Source organism: Topomyia yanbarensis, chromosome 3 (assembly GCF_030247195.1).
Source record: "Topomyia yanbarensis strain Yona2022 chromosome 3, ASM3024719v1, whole genome shotgun sequence".
Classification (NCBI taxonomy): Eukaryota; Metazoa; Arthropoda; class Insecta; order Diptera; family Culicidae; genus Topomyia; species Topomyia yanbarensis.
Window position 1 is genome coordinate 287,453,183 of NC_080672.1, and position 24,560 is coordinate 287,477,742.

The 24,560-nt window shown below is 35.7% G+C and overlaps 1 protein-coding gene across 1 annotated transcript in view; it reads left to right on the forward strand.

The window, feature by feature from the left end:
* LOC131689506 (clumping factor B) overlaps window positions 1–24,560 on the forward strand; it is a 51,101-nt gene that overhangs the window by 5,380 nt on the left and 21,161 nt on the right. Inside the window, 2 exon segments of the mRNA XM_058974644.1 lie at window positions 20,289–20,473; window positions 20,816–20,903. Of these exon segments, the coding sequence (XP_058830627.1) occupies window positions 20,289–20,473; window positions 20,816–20,903 (273 nt within the window).

Genomic DNA, 24,560 nt, shown 5'->3' on the forward strand with positions numbered 1-24,560 from the left:
CACGTCCGGAAACCATTACTCTATCCTAATAACCTAGGTCCATACATTCAGTAGGACCAATCAAAAAATAAAGCTCATATCTACTAGACAACACGTTCCATGGCGACATCACTGGGAACTCTAGTGATATGGAAGATCTCACTCTCTTTTAGAATCTTAGCCGTACACCAAAAATAAAGTTAGATTCACGGTCCGCGCGCGATTATCCAAAAACACACGCGAATATGCGAAAGGCGCACGGTTATAAAATCGAATTTATGCACGCGAAATTACATACATGTTAGCACACGCGACATACAAACGCACACGGGATCGAACACGTTAACGTATAAATGCACGAGCTCTTCGCGATGATACACGCGATCGCGAGTCCCTACGCCCGCCTTTTGGACTCCAGCTAGTACTGGAGTTACCTCCATGGTCAACTTTAACTGCTAATAGCAAAAAATTTAAAAATTATTTTCAAATTTCTCAATTGACAGTTCACGTGGATTACTTAGAACTATTTAAAAAAATGCAAAAGGGTGAATTTCGGAAAAAAAAACTGTGGGTTAGCCCCTTTTGGACGCCAGCCATTCGAATGGTGGCCCTAGTTGGCCGTGGACGTGTGTGACAAAGATCTTTTTTGTGGAGGGTACAATCGCATCGTGACGAGGACGTATTTATGGATTGGTGTCATATTTGTTACTATTTGAATCAATGTACCTTCAATTCACATATTTACATTATAGAGCGAACGATACAATTACACGATTTTTAGATCATTGGAATTGTAAGTTAATGAAAGTTACTATGAAAATTCTACTAGTTAACTTGGTTCTCATGCTACATAATTTGCGAAAATAAATGCAGATCAAGCGCTATCTCTGATAGTCGGCACTAAGCTAACAAAGCATCAATACTTACTAATTAGAGAAATAATTATCGAAAGACATCTTGTGATATTTGGCAAGATTATAATTTTTTCTACTATGTGTTATATATAAGGAAACAACGCGTCATTTTTTTCGAAAAACGTAGCACACCAAGTGAATTGTTAGGCTAACTTTATTTCATATATATTCGCGGCTACTGCGCTCGAAACGTAGTATTTTTAATACTTGAAGTTTTGTGATCATTTGGAAGAATGGCAGAAGTTGCTCCTGACGAAACTCTCGCCTATACCCTTCAACAAGGGTTACAACGGAAGAGGCTGTTTCTTTTAAAATTTAATCATGGCCATTGTCATCTGGAAGGATACCAAGAATAGCAGATGAAGCCATCTTGAACAAGCCTAAGACATCTGTTTGATAAGTATTTTTCTGTTTGAATTTTATATCTTGCACCTAGTATTTTGATGCTGTTTTTTCTACCCAACACCGAGTCCCCATAACCTTAACTGACGTCAATCCATACATTTTGATAGCAGATATGTTTTTTTTCTCTTGTTGGGTACAAATTCCACTTTGACCAGTGATTTGATCAACTGTGGCAGACCCTTTATATTGTATGCCACATCAGGATGTTGTATCACTAATAATCAGAGTGATTTCCAATTGCTGATTATAGGCGCGGTCGCAGTAAGGTTTTATAGAACATATGAAGTTTATTGCCTTACTGGGTGCAGTCGTCCATAAGAGCGAGTAAAGACGCTATAACCTAGGCTCATTAGCCAAGGCAAGGAGTAAATACCTCTGTCGCATCCCAAAGGACCAAAGGAGTGGCATTAACCTTCTTAGCCTAGTCACTCCCAACGATTTATCATATGAATTATCTAATTGCCGCATAATTTTGAAACATTTTTAAACCGAACTCTACACAGTAGGCCTGACCGTTTTAATATTTGCGACATATTAAACATAATATGCTTCAAATATTGTTAACAAGAAAACACTAAAGAATATCTGCAGTATTTTCCAGAATGCTTGTCAATACTGGCTGTGTAAGAGTTAGAATGGAATATAATTATATGTGTTATATAAAAGGAAAACACCCCTGAGAAATCAACTTAATTGAAGCTACCTTGAACACACAATTTATAAAATTGCCGACTAAAATCAACAAACAATATCCGAGTTGATATGTGAAAGACACGGTAAGAATGTCGATAGATTCCATCATCTAATATAAAAATTTCAGTGAAAATAAAGATTACAGTTCACTAAGTATGTAGAAATCTAATTCGCAAGAACCGAATTGACGATAATGGAATCAGATAGTTTATTTGTATTCATCACCCACTATTGGCAAAACATAAATCATAAAATGTGCGAAAAAGTAAATTTATCACTGAAAGATGAATTAATTAGGTTTTTTCGATATCAAATTTGAGCTCAGCGAACCAAAATTCATCAAAAATATATGGTTATTGGACGAAACTCCCTAAAATGCACGGATGTGATATGGCTTTTCTGTCTATAATGCGATTGCGTCGATTACTGTGTGATCTTCGCCTACGTTTCGATCCCACTATTGGATCATCATCAGGCCCTGAGAAAATTTTATTTATTTAGCTAACTAATAATTAAGGACTTTTACTCCAGTTGACATAAAACAAAACAGAAATACAAAATATTAAACATCGTTCAAAGCATATCTTACTTGACTACATCGACGAAGTGCTAATTCGTATTGCATACGAGAGAATGTCAGGTTCGAAAGGGTTGAAGAACTACTTATAGCCTATGGTTATTGTGTACATATGTTATGATTGCGATGGGCGTCGTGGAATATTAGCACTTACGAAAAATATACATTCAGATCGACAAAACTGCCACTTTTTGGTCCAGAAAAAACCCGATTTCACACGATCTCAAGCAGAAGCAAAGTTGTGCTCTCAAATTGATCTACAACTGGAACCATTTGGATTCGTTCGGCTGCCAAATTTCCTTGAAAACGGATTAAACAGGTCATTCATAGGCTATGTACAAACGCCTCGTTCTTTATCTTTTCAATTTCCACGTTAGAGAAGAAAGTTGAGTGATTAATAAAGATATTGGATGGTATAATTGAGGGATTCGAGTGTATAAAACTCTGTTTGTCGTATTTGGCTTGAGAGTGAGCTTACGTCGCAGTTATGGTTGCGATCGGTCGTAACTGCGATCTGAACCAGAGAAAATAAAGCGAAGACTCAGTAAAGAAAAATATTTTAGGCTTACAGGACCAAAACCAGGACGAATCAAGCGTTTTCCTTGACTTCCCATGACGCCACTACAACACTGGGGATGGTAAAATAATCCTTATGAAGAGGGGAGGGTTTCAGCGTGAATAAAACCAGTTTTGCGATTTTTTTAGAAATTTGGGTGAAGCGAATAGGTCAAAACATGTATATTATGATGTATCATTTCAATAATATTCTGTAATTTCTCTATGCAAAAATATCGATAAGTAACTCGGGGACATAGCTTTTTGTAGAACGTCTCTGGAAAAACAAGATTTGGGTTTTTTTCCGGATGTTGGAAACCATTAACAACATCCATAAAAATATCAATTTTACACATGAAGAAGAGAAAGATAACAATTTGCCCTTGTTGGATGTGCTTGTAAAAAGAGAGGGGGTCCTTGACTTTCGAAATATTTAGGAAACCTACAAATACTGAGAGAATAATACCAAATACTTCAAACCATTCATATCAGCATAAAATGGCGATATTTTCACCACATGCTGCATAGAATGCTTACACTACCATTAGGGGAAGAAACAAAAACTAAAGAAACTGAATTCATTTTCGAAACAGGTAAGCTCAACGGGTATCCAGAGCAAACCATCCAATCAATAATTAATAAAAAATCTAGAATACTTCATAAGCAAAACCTCACAACCTTAACTCCAACAACTGAAAATTTAAAAAGGATAGCAGTAGATTCCAACCAGAATACGGCTTATCCACTTAGGAAAAAAATTGAAAAAGTTTGGTGTAGATCTAGTTTTCAGTGGTAAAAATTACCAGCTAAAATCAATACTAGGATCCACAAAGGATCCGATAGAAACACTGAGCAAATCGGGGATATATAAAATATCATGTTCACATTGTGATAAAGTTTATATTGGACAAACCAGAAGAACATTAGAAATTCGATTCAAAGAGCATATTGCGGAAATAGCAAAAGCTTCTAGAGAATCTGATAAAGATTTACCATTCCACTTCAAATCCAAGGTAGCTGAACACGCTTTTTCAGAAAAACATAACTATAAAAGATATTAAAATTCAGCGTCAAGTCTCTAATCCTTGGAAATTAGACGTAGCTGAAAGCCTGGAAATTTTCAAACATTCGTCTCCTCCCTTATTAAATCGAGACCAAGGTAACGGATATTAATGGCTCTTCGAAATTTTACCTACATGCAAAAAACGGTCAGCTTCATGCATCTAGGTACCCACCGACCACAGCCTACCCAGTTACCTAGATAAAACGACTTTACAATCCCGTCATTTCGTATAGACACTGAAGAAGATTACAAGTAGTAATCGAAATACCGGTATCTGTTAAATAGTGAAGTGCAAGTGCATTTAATTATAAAAACATGGTGGAATTAAATGGAAGAAAACATTTGAAACATTACAATTTGTGGTGTTGACTGCCATTCAAAAACTACTTAAGCAATTTGTTTCAAACTTTGCATACACATTCTTTGTACAAAATAGTTTTCGAGATATGTTTTCTATTAAGTGGATTTTTTACTCATTCTTCCGCGAGGCGTTACATAAAAGGAAGCAGCCGCGTGGAATATAATAGAGGTCTATTCATCTATAGACAATATGATCTTAGCGCTCTCGATTAATTGCCGAAAATTCGAAACGAGCACTTTGAACTCCGAACAGTCGGTCATCGGAAGTATTGCATCTTACTAACACTTAAGTAATTATTTCCAAAGTTCGAAGTGCAAAGAAAGCGTACAAAAAGTGTAAAAGATATCCCAAATGAACGTGAGGAATTTCAGTGCGAAATGTTAATGACAAGTTGGCATCTGGGAAAAGAGCAATACTGGCAAAGACCAACCGAGTGCAGAGTACTGCACTGGATGATTTTGAAGAAAGGACCAGGAGTGCGATTTTACGAAGTTTTAGCTTTTGATGGCCCTACATTTTCTAACCGAGTTAAGTTCGGGAATGTTGAATTTTTTCCACTGGTTAAGAACGCAAAAATAGTACAGAGCTAGTGTCAGACCTTCATGAGACCTCACGGAGTCACTTTTGGAGGTATTCGTCAATACAGATTTGTCGGTAGACGGTTCCAGATTTTATAAAAAAAATATCTTAATTTGACACATCTACAGATCGCTTGCAACATAAAAAACTGTTTGTGCAATTCGACAGCTTCATCTTACGTCAATTCAATGAATTTCTTAAATGAAAGTTTACTTTTTTTAAAAACGGTTTTTAAACCAAAGCTTTGAAAGTTATACCTTGGTGTGGAAGAGCCGGTATATTAATATATGCTGTTACTTGGTGTAAAATTAGACTTCATCCTTTACGGCTATTATACAAGCGCTGGAAGATACCTAAAACGTTGGTACACAATCGGGAATAGCGAATCAGAAATGGTGACTATATATCAGTGATTCACTAAATACAGAATGGATAAAGGCTATGATGCAAAACTTTAAAGTTCGTCCAGGTTAAGTCTTCGGTACGGAGCAATACTTTGACCTAGGAACACCTAGGCGACTAACACCTCTTACGACATGGGAGAAGTTCCCAGATGTTCTATTCTTGGCTGAAACAGTGAAAAAAGATTTCAGCCCGCCGGATATCACACGGCTTAGTAGCGACTGTCGATATTTTTGCATAGAAAAATTACAGAATGTTGTTGACATGATACACTATAATGTACAAAAGTTTCAATCAATTCGGTTACTAAAATTTCTAAAAAATATCGCAAAATGTGTTTTAGACATGCAAACAGAAATAATTTGATATCGATTTCAATGGATTTTTAGTCTGAAGTATTACGTTTGTACCGGTTTATATGGGAAATTCCTATGTGGCCGTAGTAATCAACTTGTAACTCCGGAACCAAATATCAGATATGGATGAAATTCAATAGCAGACCATGGGAGTATTGTTTTTTCATTTGGAATCAAGTTTGTAAAGATTGGTCAAGAACTCGCTGAGAAAGAGGTGTGACGTTAACGTAGGATCTTGACGAGTTCCACGGGGGCATCCAGATCCGTCATAGGTGACCAATGTTTTCGAAGCTGATATGAATGATCATTAGTGATCTAAATCCGCAAATCTAAGTAATGTTGGCCCCTTTTAGATATGTGTTACACTATTTGGACATCACGGTGTTGCCAATGTATATGGGGATTTGCTGTGTGACCGCTCTATTCAACCTCCGCTCTATTCAAACTCCGGAATCGGAAGTCCGAACGACAAAATTCAAACAATTCAATTACAGCTTATGGACACGTTATACCGTTTATTTGAAACTGAGTTTAAGCAATTCGGTTCAGCTATCTTTGGGAAAAATGGGTGAGTTTAGGAAATACACACATACAGATATTTTCTGGTCTCGACGAGCTGAGTGGAATAGTATATGAGAGTCGAACCTCCGCGCCTCGGTTAGGAAACCGATTTTCAGAGTGATTGCATATACTTTCTATCAAGAAAGACAAACCCATTTATCTTTAAACTGTTTTCCAAAGAGCGAACCGTTCCAGCTTATACAACTGGCTATTGTTTAATCGCGCGAATAAAGGCCTAGGAATGTGGCCTTGAGAAGAAGACACAAAGCAACAGCGAGACGAAGCGAAGAAATCACACACCACACAGAAATAAAAACACACCCGAACTGTTTGAGAGTTACGGTACGTATGAGGAAGCAGAGATGGAATGCACCTCAGAGCAAATAAAGAGAAGACTAAAAACGCTTTTTGCAATTTTCATGCGAACCACCGCTCTTCTCTTTTAGAATAAACCTCTTCACTCCGATGTGTGTTGCTCCCATGTGTGCATTCTACGCCATAGCTGCATACATACAAGAGCAGAAATAAGGAGTCACTTTAGCAGCCATACCTTCCAGTTTCAACTGGATTCTTCCAGTTTTTCGAAATTTGAGCCAGTTTTATCCAGTTTTTTAATATTCATTTATTTAGTTTTTTTCACTAGTTGTAACTTGGTTCATCCTTAAACGCTATAACCTAGGCTCATTAGCTAAATACCTCTGTCCCATCCCAGGCACCAAAGGAGTGACATTAACCCTCTTAGCCAAGTCACTCCCAACGATTTATTAAATCCCCATCAAATTGAAACGGTCGGTACGGTTGTCCACGTTTCTTCCTTATTTAAGGTTAAAAATGGTTCGTTGAAGAAATTCTTCACTAAATGAATAATTTAATTGCCGTACATGTTTGAATCATATTAATTCTGCACAGTTGGCCTGGCCGCTTTAATGAATGTGTAACATCGTCGCTATTGTGCTATCTAATGACAAACGCCATTTTGGGGTAAACTGAGTTAGATATGCCACATTACTTGCCTAAAAAATCTCTACAAAGTGGCGTTTTCAGAATTTTAACATGCTGCTTGGTTACTGAGATATAGCGAGAAACGTGCAGAGAAATTTTTAATATTTCTTTTTCAAATGACTGTGCCTGGGTATTGGCTCAAGTTATATTGGTGTATAAGATGTTTTTATGTGTAAAAATATCTGAAGAACACAATGGCTTATTCATTTTGGAAAGACAAATACACGAATTGTGAGAAAAATGGAGTTTAAGTTTTCAACTGGAAATATAGCATATTTGGCAACACTGTAACCAAAAATAACTATTTTTTCTAGATTTTCTGACTCATTTCCTTCAAAATGCATCTAACCGACTGTTTATAGAGCAAACGAAGCCAAAAATATGAATGAAAGATAAAAATTGATGATTTTTTTCTATGGAGAATTTTCCATGCACGATTATGCCACGCCATACAAATTTTGTCATCCATACACACCTATGACACGTGTGAGTGCGACTTTTGTTTACAATTTTAGTAAAAACTCGCTATATAGTCAACCAATTTTCGTAATATTTGAGAGATTAATACAGAATAGATATAAGCATCAATTGTCTTCTCTGAATTCTTTCTACCATTTTTAAGTTCCAAGATATTCAATCTCAAACTTTAAAAATCGTTTTTCTCGAAATGTGCAAAATGGCGCTTGTCATAAGATAGCACAACAGCGACGACATAGCATATGTACCACAATCATTAATATAGACAAGAAAAATTGTAGGCGAACATCTGCAATTTTCCAGGATCCCTACATGTATTGGCTGTGTATGTGTAGACTAACTTGATTCATCCAATTTTTAAGCGAGCGATGGGATGATGGCGAGTACCCCATAAAATTTTAACCCACCGTAACACTCACATGAACTGTTCTTATACCCACTTGTGAGCAAAGCGGTTCGGGAATGCACATTTAGATTAGATTTCAAATTAATTTTACTAAATATAAAGGTGGCAGCACATTGTGTGAAATATTTTGATGAACATTTGTTGAATAGTCATCTAGTTGCTATAGAGATACGCCGACGTTTTGCTGACTGATTTCTCTTGCGGCAAGATTTTATTCTTTATCGTAAGAACGGTTTAAGCGCATTCTCAAGTTTTAGGAAATGATTTCAAATTTAGGATTTTGTGCATGTGTAGGTTGAAACCTTTAAAACAGTTCAATTCAAATGTAACTATAACAATTACAATCAAATTCGAACATTATAAAAAAATAATTTGTACAGCAACATCAAACAATCGAATCAAAATTTCCGATTAGTTTCACAACTGTTATTGATGTTTGCATACTTAACACTATTGGCCAGCTCTATAGTTACATAGTTGCACAATCAGTTTAAAAACCATTGGAAATTCTTTTCAAATATATCCAACAATAAAAAATATTGTGTAGCAGTTGTGCAACATTTAAAACTTTCAACAAGTTGCAATTGCTACTTGGGATATAACATTGTGGAAATATCTATTACATTCTTATTACACTTGGTGAATGCAAGACTGCCACGAACCTGATAAGCAGCATACCAACGCTGACACACTTGAAACAAACAAAAGTAAAATATTTTATTAGCTTAATGAGCGTGAGTTCAATGTTGGCTTTATGCTAACATATTTTGAAATACGAGGTGATATGGGAAAGTAGGGGGATAATTAGTAGGACGGGTGGATGCGTTGGGAACAACCTAACATATTTTTGTATACGAGTGGGTGAATGCTGGTGTGAGGTTGGTCTGAGATGGGGGGAGGGGTGAGAGTTGTGGGGCGGGGTGCGGTAGGGGTGAATGGGAGAGTGCAACCCCCGAATGCATATTATTTGTTCTAAGAATCTTTAATTCACTATCAGTGATCTAGGCCAGCGAATCGAAGTAATTTGATGTTAATTTCAATAGATTTATGATTGTACCAGTTTATATGTGCCGGCAATAACCAAGCTGTAACTCCGGGACCAAAAGTCAGTACTGAATGAAATTCATTAGCAGTCAATGAAAGTTTACGTATTATATTTGAAATCAATTTGTCGGTTCCGACAGCATCAAGTACAAATTTCTTTACGCTCGTCCGGAACATGTTGCAGACTCAGGTGATGCGCATTTCAGATGCCAAAATATTCTGACTCCTGCGGTAGAAGACAAAAGGTTTGCCGGGAAACTAAGCTTGCTCATATGACCCTATTTACCCCACGCTTTTCTCAACTTTCTTCCTTCAACTCCTTGCTCTCCCTTGAGTAGGGGAGACCGAGGAGGGTTGAAACAATTGTTTTGTTTTTGTTAGATTAATAGACAAAAGCTGTCATTCGATGATTGCTTATTTTTAAATTTCTTACTTCTGTTTATGCTTTACCAAACTACATCAGAATAACTGGTACAAATCAATAACAAAGCATCAATATATTGATTTTTGTAACAGTGTTCTCTTTGTTTCAACTCTCCTCATACCGAGGTAAGTTGAAACAGCAATGAGTGTGAGTTGAAACAAGTAACCAATTACTTGAAATATTATCAAAACGTTTTCTAAAGCATCAAATGTTACAATTGTGTCATTTTTATTCGATCACACTAAGATAATTCCTTAAAATGACATGCCTTCTTATCATTATTTTTCACAGTGTATATCTATGTATAAACTGACACTTGCTTTAGATTTAGATTTTGGTTACAAATGCAGGAATTTCTGCACTTACCCAACAGTGATAACAATAAGATACTTCACCTAACCACTATAACTGTAAACTTAAGAAAGCTGATGTCCATTTTTCATATATTTAGTTATGTATGCTTTCCAATCACTTCCTCTAGAACATTCTGCATTTATTAAAATGGTTGATATAACAAGTGACTATTTACTTTTTTTCACTACAAGTGGTTTATGAAAACAGGTAATTTGGTATCCATGTCGGTAGTATTTGGTTCATTTTAAATTATGGTCACATCGCTCTAAGCTTCAGAAGCTGATAGGAGCAAACAATTAGAACAAATGCATACTCCTTGGTTGACCTAGAGCTAATAAATTGAGAACGTTGATCACTGTTGTCAATATAGGAAAGAAGAATCTTGAGTGTGATTATGTGATTATAATATCACCATAAGACTAGAAGTTCATCATCGAGGAGAGTTGAAACAAGGTGTTTCAACTCACCTAGGTTAAGAAGGCTTGACCCATTTACATTTTATATATCACAAAAATAGAAAGAAACGCATTCAATTCATAAATGTTAACTCTTATGCTATGTTCACACTACAGAGTTAAAACACGTTATAATAATTAGCAACAAGAAAAAAGGCATCAAACACGTTTTAACTCGTAGTGTGATCGTAGCATGTGAATGTGATTTGCCGGTATTTTGGCCCACGCACGGCCAATGGCTTTCTTCAGCGTCAGGATACTTATATATATTTTAGCTTATCAATTTACGTCAAAAATAAATTCAACGTTACAAAGTTATTCAAAATTATCTTATTTGAATTGCTAAGACATAACAATAATTCTAAAGCACCCTAATGAGATGGAAATTAAATCTTTTGAACATTAAACATAAATGCTGCGTACCAAAATTAACAAACAAAAATTAAGAACCTTAACGACAAATTTGTTTTTTTAGCCTCCCTAACGAATTTTTTTTCGATATGTTTTAATATAAAAAAATAGTACAGTGTACAAACATAGCTACTAAAAACCTGTTTTAATCCACCTAGTGGTGCAATTGTGCTTTTCTCATTTCTCCAAACTGGTTATGTTCAATATATTGTGGAAATGTCTATTACATTCTTAAAACATTTTGCACTTGAACACGAACTTGATGAGCTACGCGTCGACGGTGAAACACTTGAAACAAAAATCTCTATAATCTCTAGTTTTCGTCAAATTTAATAAATTTTGTATTATTTTGATAGTGGTACCAGTTTAAATAAAAAATTGCTGTGTAGCCGCACTTTTCAACCCGTAACTCCGTCACCGCAATCGCGATCGAATTGAAATCGATAGCAGCCGATGGGAAGGTTGTACCTTTCATTCAAGAGTAAGTTTGTGCAAATCGGTCCAGCCATCTCTCAGAAGCAATATTATTTGCCACCTAGACACATACACACACAAACACTTTCCAATCTTGTCGAACTGAGTCGACTCTCCGGAACTCCGGAGCGATTGCATAATCTTTCTATATGAGAAAGGCAAATAGGTCAATTTGAAATCATAAAAATTGCCCCGTGTTACCGAGAGTGAAGCGTAGGTTTGTGGGTATCGGTAATGCCGGTACCGAAAATCCCGGGAATACCGACCCATTATTGGTACCGTAATACCGGTACTGAAAAAAACCAGTACCGGTATTTTCGGTACCATACCTCTTTTTAATTGAAAAATATGCAGACTCGATAGCGGAACCCAAATATCGGTCTGCAAGGTGGCTTTTAATCACCTATATAAATTTTATGTTCTATATGAATCATTCAGCTATTCTATATATGCTATATTCGAGTACCGGTAGGGGAACATGGGGAGACTTGACCAGGTTTTCAGCTAAAACTGCATAAATCATTAAAAAAGCCTTCAATCCCTCAAAAGTCATTCAAATATAATGCGCAAAGTTATTGCGCGTCTTCATGATTTTTTGCAGAATTTTTAATTTAATTTTTGAAAAGTTACAAAAGTTTTTCTATGATCGTTTTTTCTGGTCAAGTCTCCTCATTGCGGTGAGACTTGACCAAGGCGTGGGGAGACTTGACCAAGAGAATTTTGAAAAATCATAACAAAAGAATAATGACATAAAACATACTGTAATTATTTTTTTTCCCTATTGTCGAGATCCTTAGGTAGCAGGAAAAAATATTAAAGAGTTGCATTTGATAAATTTTGATATTTTTAATGCATTTCTTTTCAAGGATTAACTGTACTGCTTGCATTGCATGTTCACACGTCACGAAATCAGTCCTACTATTGCTAACTTTGTTTACAAATATTAAAATATAAAGACTTATGTTTGGGGTGGAATTTTTTTATGGCGTGTTTAACATTAACAGTAGATACCAAAGCATAATAAATATTAGGAATTTTGTATCTTTCTTCAGCTGATCGCCACGTGGTCAAGTCTCCCCATAAAATCTTGGTCAAGTCTCCCCAACATTAGTTATTGCGTTCAATGTCATGCAAATTCTAGTAATAACTATTCCAATGTTCCAGTTTATGTAAAATCAATTCACTGCTTCACAAGGATTAAGATGGTATATTAGAACATTAATAGTAATTAGTAGTCGAGTAGATATGTACATACAAAGTTTGATAAAAAATTACATCATTTAATTCAAATTTATTAATCAAGTAATATTTTCTGTACGGAAAGGATTTTTCATTCCAAACTTTTAAAATTACCTTAACGGATCGAAACAAGTATAAAAATATTTTTGAAAAAAATTTAAGAATCGAATAGAAGACGCCATAGTCGAAAATAGAATTTTGCGCTTGGTCAAGCCTCCCCATGTTCCCCTACTGGGAGCTTCAGTACCGCAGTACCGGTTCTCGCCAAAATGGCTCGGTACTGCGAACCCTAGGAGCGTGTAACGTGATTATGACGCATAACCAAATTCATCACGTGGTTTCCACACACACATCCCAAAACGATACTACATTTAAATCGCACGTAAACAGAAACAAACAAAATAAGCCGGAAATCGAAATGTATTTCCATCGATGTTCTCAAGAAAGAAATTGTTTAAAATTGTATCATATTTTCTTACACATAGTAGGGTGTTACTAAATTAAATATCTCAATGTATAAAATCTGATAAGATGTATTCAATAGGTACAAATTTGTCGGTCATTGGTGCTGGTGAAGAAGTCCAAGATATGCTGGGACAGAAACTACGGAATCTGAAGATATTCTCAGATCATTTTCGATCTGACATGTTTAAAGAGCTGGCAGCTAGTTGTGCATTTATTTATGAATGATAATAATAACTGCATATTTAGGATGCATCAGGATTCAACTCTGTATTATAGCAGCACAACGAACATACTTCGTAATCGAGATTCTTTCGCGCATTCACTAATAACTCGAAACCAAAACTAAACAAAGTTCATTTGGCTGTCCATGTGGCCAAAGTTGCCAGAATTTGGATCGAAATTAATTTAATTGCCGTGATTGCAATAATCACATTTTATTGTTTTTAACCGTTTTAATATTATGATGGAAGAGGTATCTCCGGGGGTCAAGATCGTCCTACGTGGCCAATGTGATCAAAGCGTCTTCTGGCCTGCAAATCTATGGTGGTTCCAGTATTATATAGGGTTTTACTTTATTACCGCACGTCTAATCCAGTAACTCTGGAACCGGATATCGTATCAGAAATAAATTCAATAGCAATCTATGCCTTTCATTTGAAACTAAGTTTGAGAAAATCGGTTCGATTATCTTCAAATAACCGATATGCGATTGTTGGTAACATACATACACACATGCACACTCATAAGCACGCACACATTTGCCGAACTCAACGAATTGAATCAAACGGTATGAGTTTCGGCCCTTCGGGCCTCTGTTAGGCAATTAATTTTCAGTGTTATTGCATATCCTTTCTATATGAGAAAGGTAACATGTTTTATGTATATGGGAAATTCGGGTCTGGGTCAATTGGCATAAAGTCATTTGGCATAAGCTCATTTGGTATAACGGACATTTGGCATAACGGTTATTTGGCATAATGGTCATTTGGCATAATTTTGAGAATTGCTTACACTGAAGGTCATTTGGCATAACGGACATTCGGCATAACGGTCATTTGGCATAATGGTCATTTAGCATAATCTTGAGAATTGATCACACTACAGGTCATTTGTCATAACGGACATTTGGCATAATTTTGAGAATAGATCACACTGAAGATCATTTGGCATAACGGACATTTGGCATAATTTTGAGAAGTAATTACACTGGAGGTCATTTGCCATTGTTTGAACTACAGAGGAAACAGAATTTAAAACTGTTCGAGAAGGCAGGTAATTCGGTATAATTTTAAGCCGTGCTGCTGCTGAAGCTGATAAAGTTATTGATTACCAGGATGTTTTTGAGTATATCCTTTCTTGTATGTATTGTGTATTTTGATTGTATGTTGACAATAACCTTCATCGTTCGAGGGAAAGTTAGTTATGCAGTTGTAAGCAGCTGACATGTTGATCACATGTTTAAGCATAACGGCAACTATGTACCTAGATATTCAAATGACTTTAAATGAGTTGGTTTACCAATAGTACTAAAATTGAACTTGAACCAAAATTAATTAAATTATTCTTCCAATTAATAAAACAACATTTACGACTAATGTGGCTACGCTACACCGCTTCAAGTCGCGTGCTGTCCGACATCGCTGCACAGTGGCACGACAAGTGACAAAACCCTAAAAATGAATGTCTTGTGATTAATTATATTTAAATTTATTTAATTTTTCTTCTAACTTAAATAAAAGTATCTCAAAAATTTTACCATAATCGGATGAAAACTGAATTTTTCACATGTCGTTGAAACAGGTGATGTCGAGGATTTCTGTTCAATTCAATTCATTAGAATTGTTTATACCTTCGAACTTCAAATGGCGATATCTTAAGAACTACACGGTCGATTGGAGTAGTTTTGAGTATTTTGGATAGAAGAATAAATATTTTAAACTATCAATGTGAGCTTTTTGTGCAAAAATGATTCACGTTTGTTCTGTATCAAGGAAAAGTAATTTAGAAATTCTATGTCGTATCAGTAATTTATCTTTATACGTCTTCCAATTTTTGAGATGGTCTCCCATGGGTCACTTATCATCAATCTGACTCAAAATTTAGTGTAGTTTCAAGATGTAAAGGTCTCATCTTGCGCATTTTTAGGCCGAAGTTGTTATGTCTATGTTTTTGAAAACACCTATATGGAGACGCGCTGTAGCTCATAAATCTTCTTACAAATTGGTCGCCTATTACTATATATATTATTACTGAAAAATTAGTGATTTTTACTAGTTTTGTCGATTATTTTTGCTATTCGATGTAATTGACTACTATTATTAACGTGTATATTATCCCTTTGAAGTCTAACGCCTTCAAATGGGTTTATATAAAAGTAGTCGACAAAAAGATTTATGGAATTTAAAAACTGATAACAGAAATGGATTCAGCGACTCAACATTAGTTAAAAACCCGATTTTTAGCCACATAAACCATTTTTTATAATCTTGTGACTTTATATGAACAGGTGCCACTGTGCGCTGTCGCTCCGTCGGACTTAAACTAATTTATAGCCCCTATGTTAGATTAATCCGGGCAAACGAGTGGATCACAGGTTTGCTTGCGAGGGGCCGCCGCTTCTGACGGCGGGTCGGCGGCCACCTCGTCCAGCTGATCCTCAGCGGCTTTGCGCCGCTTCGGATCTTTGGTCTCGGTTATGCGGCAAAGCCGCATTGCACTGGCTTCGCCCTAAGTGCTAGAGCCGTGTAACAACCGACGGTTGAATATATGTACGTTCATTCAATAAATTGTCGTTTGAAAAACATGATGAAATCCACAAATGATAAAGTAAATAATTCGAAAGAACAGCTCATAATATAAAGAAAGATAATAAGGATAACTTGAATTATTGTAACATTGTATGGAAAACCAGAACTCATTGGCGATCATAATAATAATAGCCAAAACAAAACATACGTCGGGTGGATCGCAGTTCTACACTATACTTTACTAAACCGTACGCAAATATTCCATAATTGCAAGAATGAAAAAGCACAAAAATTTCAAAAATCAAACTCAAAAGAACTGCTCATATTTAAAAGAAGGCAAAATCAGTTATAAAATGTAAAAAATTCTCTCGAAATATAATCGATATTAGGTAATAGATAACAACACATTATCACTATTATTGCTTAGTGCAGCTTTAACCTTATGGGTCATTCACCTGATAAACTACACATTCGTTCGTTATGCCAAATGACCTTCAGAGTGATCAATTCTCAAAATTATGCCAAATGGTCATTATGCCAAATGACCGTTATGACAAATGTCCGTTATGCCAAATGACCTTCAGTGTGATCAATTCTCAAAATTATGCCGAACGACCATTATGCCAAATAACCGTTATGCCAAATGCCCATTATGCCAAATGACCTTATGCCAAATGACTTTATGCCAAGTGGCCCGCTCCCGGGAAATTCACGTGTGATCGGACTCTTTTACTCAACTATGGAACCAATACTTCGCTCAAACGAAATTCGATAGCAGTCAATGTGAATGCTATACCCTTCATTTAAGTACTAAGATTATGAGAATCGAGCCGGCAATATATGAGAAACGCATGTGAATCTAATTTTGAAACTTGGCCATTTCCTTAAATTTCTGGGATCTTCAACAGTTATCAATGTAATCAAGGAGACGGAGTGATCTGGACCAATAATTTCAAGCAATTTAGAACTCATTTCAATTAGTTTTGCATCATTTAGATATAATGACTGTACCGGTTTGTATGGGAATTTCACATGTGACCGCATACTTTAACCCCTAACATGGGAACCAGAATTCCGATTCCAATGAAATTTAATAGCAGTCAAAGCAGTGGATGCTGTAGTTTTCATTTGAAACGAAATTTGAAAAAATAGAGTCAGAAATTTCTAAGAAGCACATGTGAATTCACTTCGGGAACTTTGCCACTTTTCCCGAAGCTTCCAGTTCCGCCGAAATTGTCCACCTGGGTTCAATTGGGAAGCAGTGAGCTGAAACTATAAATAAAAGCAATTTAGAACACATTTTGTGAGTTTTTGCATCTTTTAGATAACATACTGATACTAATTTATATCGGAATTTCATGCGTGATCATACTCTTCAACTCGTAACTCCGGAACCAGATGTCGGAATCGAATGAAATTCAGTAGCAGCCTATGGTAACGTTGTACCTTTCATTTGAAATTAAGTTTGAGAAAATCGGTTCGGCCATCTCCGAATGACCGATGTGCATATTTTTGGTCACATACATACATACACACTCACACACATACATGCGCACACACAGACATTTGCCGAACTCGGCGAGCTGAGTCGAATGGTATAAGAGACTCAGCTTTCCGGGTCTCACTTAAAAAGTAGATTTTCTGAGTAGTTGCATTGCCTTTCTAAAGAGAAAGGCAACAAGTATTAAATGCGACAAGCTAATTATTTTTGAGCCATCTTAATGAGAGATTGTATTCTAATATGTTTTAATATTAAAAACAAATTTAGCGCACGATCATCAAATCAACAATGAACAGTTACATCAAAATAATTTTTTTTTGAGCCACCCTAATGAGTGAGAATTTCTTTCTTTGTCATGTTTAAATATTTAAAACGAATTTAGCACACAACAGTTACTTTAAAAATAATTTATGAACCGTTTCGACAAAAAACTATTTTTGATGCATTTTGATATCAATTTTTAATGCATTTTGATATCAAACGTACCAAAATTATATAGAACCGTTCTACTTGAACTCATACGACGAAATGAAGTTCGGAACGTCCGTTTCAGCCATTCTTGGTTCACTCACGCTTTATGCGATAGTGCCAATCGCATTTACTTTGACGCCGAGCTCGATGAAAACGATTGGAGAGCACTCATCTGCGATTACAGTGGCCCAAGCCACAGTTGGAAATTTGGTTGAAGTTTCTCTTCCCGTTGTATCATCAAAGACGGTAGTTTTCCTGGACGTCACGTCGCTACACGTAGTTTCGCATCACGGCGAACATACTGTTGAACTTTCTAGAAGACAAGACCAATATCTCACTGCAATTTTCCCTTTTCACCAAGTCTTTTATCATATTCTGTCCTTTTTTCTAAAATGCTATGTTCGACCACTTTTTCTCTATAAGCTTACAACATAAAATAAGCCTTTAAAGCAATTCCCGATTTTTCTCATAAGTTATATACTGCAGCGCTACACATAATTGTCCCGTTTGTACATTGAATCCCATAGCACATGGGACAGTTATACTTATAGCGGCAGTATATATCTGCAATAGTATTGCAAAATTTTGGGAAAGAACGAAATTCTGATCAGGCAATGAATATGGTCCTATTTTTAGGTCGCGTGGTTTTATGGCATCCCTACAAAAATGTAAAAGCTTTTTGCAGCACATCATTTTCCGTGCCACAAAGTTGGTAAGGCTCATTGACACATCATTACTAGTGTCCGCCGCTAGATGAAATTATCTTTATTATAACGTGGAGGTTAGTAGCACAAAAAGTAATGTCAACGCCTTAGTGGTCTTATTATTTTTCCTTAGCTGTATGTCAAAGTAAAAAAGTAAAAACGATTTTTAAAGTTTGAGATTGAATATCTTGAAAATTTTAAATGGTATAAACAATTCAATGACGACAATCTATTCTTTATAAATCTCTCAAATATTATGAAGATCGGTTGACTATGTTGCGAGTTTTGACTATAAATGTAAACAAAAGTCGCACTCACACGTGTCGTAGGTGTGTATAGATGACAAAATTTGTATGGCGTGTCATAACCGTGCATGGAAAATTTTCCATAGAAAAAAATCATCAATTATTAACTTTTAATCATATCTTTGGTTTAGTTTGGCCTATAAACAATCGGTGAGATGCATTTTGAAGGAAATGATTCTGAGAATCTAGCAAAAATAGTTTTTTTTTTGGTTACAGTTTTTCCAAATATGCTATATTTCCAGTTTAAAACTAAAACTACATTTTTCTCACAATTCGAGTAATTTTGTTTTGAGAGTTATTATGCCATTGTGTTCTTTAGAGAGTTTTACACATAAAAACATCTTATATATCAAGATACCTTGAGTTAAACCTCAGACACAGTCATTTGAAGCAAAAAATTCAAAATTTCTCATTATGTTTTTTTCTATATCTCAGTACCCAACAGAATATCAAAATTCTGAAACTTTGTAGAGATTTTTTAGAACCGTGATGTGGCATATCTAACTCAGTTTACCCCAAAATGGCGTTTGTCATAAGATAGCACAACAGCGACGAGATGCCAAATTTCACATCATTTGGACAGTTTTTGATCCCCGCTCACTTCGATTAAAGTTGTGCCATTGTCAGTATGGGAAGAAATCTCGACAAAGATATGATTAGGGCTTATAAACCAACTGTCAAAATTCACTTTGGATGAAAATCGCCAATCACAGTTGTTGGTAGACAAAAGAGTAACATTTTCTCTTTTATTTAGTGCTGTAAACTGTGTTCGGCAAGTAAGGGTTTGTCCGGAATTTTCCTTTGAAGAAAATGGTAACAAACATATGATTACACCGTAATCATATGTTTGTCAAGAAATGAGGGAAAAATGCATTAAATACATTACTTTTGAAGTAGCACTCGCAAAATTATGGTTTATACCTTTTTTAAAGGAAACTCCTAGAATTCAAATAGCTCGTCCCTTGAAAAATAAAATAAGGGAAGTTAGGGTTTTCGGATAATGTGTCCCCAAAATCCCCTATATTTTATGATATTTCTGCTCTACGCTGAAAATCACAAACTGCTACAGAAAACTGCTTGATCTATTTTTTCAGATCTGGTATAACATAGACCAGGAATTTAGATCTAGCAGTACTGGACATATTGTGTGGAATGGATCAAGAAAGTTAAAAAATTTGTTCTGGTTCTGTTCACCACGCAGGACCAGACCAAAAATTTCATAGATTGTTGGAGAACAAGATCAATCAATATATTGGTTTTCAACTCGCAAACAATTTATTTGGGTTAAAGAATTCAATTTGCAAAAATTCAAATTACTGTCCATTTACCAAATACTGATGCACTTTTATCATAAATACTTCCAGGATTGCCGCGGATCGTTCCCGATTGTAAAATGCACATATTGCCGCACCGAATTTCAGCAAACGAGTAAAGGAAGTACAGCAGCGGTTTGTAAAAAATGTGAGCAAAATGTTAAACAATACGGAAAACCATCCGCTTGTGGACTTTGCAACATCATCGCGGCTTTCATCGGATCCAGATGCCAAAGGTTTGTGTTTTCAATTTTCACCAAGTCTGTTGTTTCAAAATCCTTCATGTTTCCTTTTTCCCATAATGAAGCATGTGGAAATTAGACAATGTAACGGATGTCACTAACATTTATTAATGGTTCGCCAAATAGAGTGGTACAAGAGGTATCCACAGTTACCGTTACATTCTGTGATTTTCAATTATGATTCATGTTTCCTAACACCTCGTTTATCCAATTGTCCCATTCCTGTATTCATCAAAAGCCTATCAAAAGTTGCAGCAATAGAAAACAATTGCTGTTACCAAGTCAAAAGTACGTTTGATTATGACGCAAACATATTTGTACCATTCCCCCGACTAGGTGTACAAACTCCGAGTTAAAGTATGGACCGGCGGTAAATTGCGATCAGTGCAAACAACGATGTGCCTTTAGTAGGCCTGACTATAAGGTTAGAGAATCACACCAACTTCAAGTGATGACCAACTTCTCCTACTGCCACTATCCCGCCCTCAGTCCTTTGAGGGATAACTGAGGTCAACTAATGATGCCCCTAATGCTGATTGACATATGTTCCAATGAACGAATTGCGACACTAGAAAGAAAGAAAGAGGAACGAGCTTGCTCAGTCTCGGTATACATCGAAATGTTGTCCGAAACCAATGAAAGAGAACACAAAAGAACGAGTGTATTGGCAGATTTATAGTTAAGAATAGTTTTAAAATAATTACGGCAAGAATAGCATAATGTTAAAGATAGGATATGACATGTTCAAAGAGTTTTACAATTGATGAAAACACTGCTAAAAAGAGAATATTGAAAACATACAATACGGTAGAAGTCGATCGATCAACATAGCTTCTAGTTTATCGGTAATCGAGAAAATGAAATGTGTACTATTTTATCGTAACCGATTTATTCACCTGCGCACCGTTAAACTTAGTTCAAAAGTTAAGCGAGGATGAAGAAATCAACGCTTAGTCATTAAAAGTACATTCGGTTAAAATCAAAGATACAGTGTTTGGATCATGGCGGATTCACCAGGGAACCCACCATACAAGATGTATGTTGTATCATTGGTGTAAGAAGGGTGAAATATTAATTACGTGTGCCGGGAAAATGTGACTTAAGTTTATCTTACCTCCTAACATCTCTTGTTTTAGGCAACAGGATTTTTATAATATTTTTTCTAAGATATGTTCCCTGACAACCAATTCAGAACGGTATGAAAGTTGTATTGTATGCAACAGTTGGCATAGTACACCACTTGTTATGGAATTCGATTATATTATTCGCATTGAAAAATGGACCTTCATATGTCTTGGCAATTGAAGCGCGCGCAATTGTTTCAACATATCAATATTAATACGTCAAAAGGGCGAAAGTATTTTTTGTAAACAAACTTGTTTTGCTCATTAGTCTGCTGCAGAGTGGAATTTCATGAAAAATACGCGTTAATGTAAATTTTTACCCTTCGTAGAAGTAATTTCAATTGTTTTCTGCTTTGAAATTATAGTAAATTAAGAGCAGCCATCAAAATAAAAGTTTGTTTACAAATCTTATTCGCCCTTTTGCAAATTTAATATGGATATATATGTGCTTCTAGTGATACCAAGACGATCGAAAACGATTTAAATATCAGACTTCTATCTAATTTACCTTAACTTTGGACCAACCGAAAGGTTTTATTTAAATTGTGTAAACGATTTGAATATAGTTTGGATATGTAACAAAAACTTTGAAATTGCTGAGATGAAGATAATAATGTAATAGCTAACAATGCCTCCCTCCCATTATATGATTTAATTTGAAATGGCAACAGTGAATGAGAGCATCTGGAAAAAACTACATACGTATTATAACTATCAAAATGATTATGTACGATGTCTTTGTTATCCTGCTAGCAACACTCTGCTTAAAACCTCATACAAGCAGACAAACCTATTTTTCACTCCGGTTTCACCTGTACCAGAATGGCCGCTATCTTCTAAATAGATTAACGATATGAGAGTATCCTGAGAGCTAACCAATCGGAATAAGAAAATCTGAACAGAAGACACGCAAATCGACCCCGACAATCACTAACAGGAATCGTGAGCGGCCAGCACCGGCGATCACCTCTTAACGGAGGAATTTTGCACTGAACATAATTGTCTCAACAAACGGTGTTTGTTACACTGTCGGCTGTAGCTGAATTTTATCTATTCCTACTGTATCCACAAATGTCATGAGGACAATGAATATCAGCTAGGTTTCGTCGACACATTTCGTAAAGCCAAGCGTAGCTACAATATCTCGTAGGCTTAAACAATAAAGGCTGGATAAAGGAAAAATGATTCAACTGATACAAAGATTGCTTCTAGATGCAAACATGCGTTAGCAGTTTCTTGGCTCGAAACCTACTACTAGATTATGCAAAACATTTAACCGACTTAACAATTTAGAAAAAGTAGTAACGTTCTCGTGAATATTCTTTGGGAAGGTGTAGCTAAGATCGCTAACGGACTCAACAATCGGCTTAAATTTAGAGCACTAAGTAGAAGAATTGTATACGGCAATAGTATATCGACCACCACCATTTAACTACTATTTAAACTTACCATTAACCGTAAGCTTAGACTTTTTCCTTCCAATTAGGGTTTAGTACAATTCAATATCTTCTTAATACAAGAAATGCATTATAAAACTACACGTACCAACGGCATATCGCTGAACAATACTATATTTCTCATTAGTGGTGAAAAAGAGAGGAAAGGAAAAAATGGTAAAACTGTCTTTGCGCGTGAAGAGCACGAAACCTAATAATAAATTAGTTATGGACTTCGTTTCATTAGAATCCTACACTAACTTAGTGACAGGACAAAGCTAACGCCGGATTGGAGCTAGCTTAGTCGTGTCACTAAGTTAGTGTCGGTTTCTGATGGGATGAAGGCGAAACGCTAATTCATTGACAAATATTGCTGAAGTCAACAAGCATAACGCATTTCTATACTCTAGTGGATAACAAGAGCATTATTAATTCTTCTCCCATCGCCTTCATTTTAATACTAAAGAACGCGAATGAAGCCTATCCCTAGAATTAATTATTTGTGGAGTAGATTCAGTACAAACTACGAATTGTGGCACCACCATATCCTATTTGATATCTTATCCTAATATGCTGATATTGAACGGAACAAAAATGGTGATTATTTCATGTATCATATAAAATATAGTAATAGGCAACCCTTATAAACACATTACAAATATCAGAGGGTAGTCCGTAAAACATAACGTCCGTAGGCAAATTAGAACTAAAATGTCCAATGAACTCAAGTATGACCAAGGATTCGAAGCACCAAAAATAAATCAAACATGCAATATACTGCCGTTCTACGCATAATTGTCCCAAAATGAGTAATTAACATCGTTAAGATCGTGGTGGGCCTGATATGCGTAGAATTTCGCGGTTTCTATCCCATTTCTCGCAATAATAGTCGTACTTAACATTTTTCATAAAGTCTATCGTTAATTGTATTTTTATAATGAATAAACTGGAATGATTATATTGAAAACGTTTGCTATGAACGTAATGTCAGACAATAAAGCTTTATTTGATGCGCCGCTTCTCTCCAGATTGCTAATATAATTCAATCGCGTTTTCCTCAGTTGCCAGTTTTGCAACCTGGAAAAATTGGGCATAGAACGGCAGTATATTCAATTGTTATTAACGCTCAAGATCAAATACTAGGTGAATATTGAAAACTTACAATATGTTAAAAATCGAGCGTACTAGCTCGTTGTTCAAGATAATAAGCTTTTGGGTTATCGGCAATCGAGAAAATGAAATATACACTATTTTATCGTCACCGGTTTATTCACCTCGTTATGGAAATATAAGAAAGGACAACTAGAAATAATAAAGAAATCAAAATACATCCTATGCTATTAACAAGAACAATGACACAATTGAAAGAATAATAGAAACACAAAGTTTTATGAGTAACCGAGCTTCAAACAAAAATGAACATGCCTTCAGAACACCGGTTTACAAAGTTAAGAATGTGAAAAAATGTACGAAGCTTACAAACAAGAAAGAGTTTAGTCACTGACTCACAGGAAAAGAAGT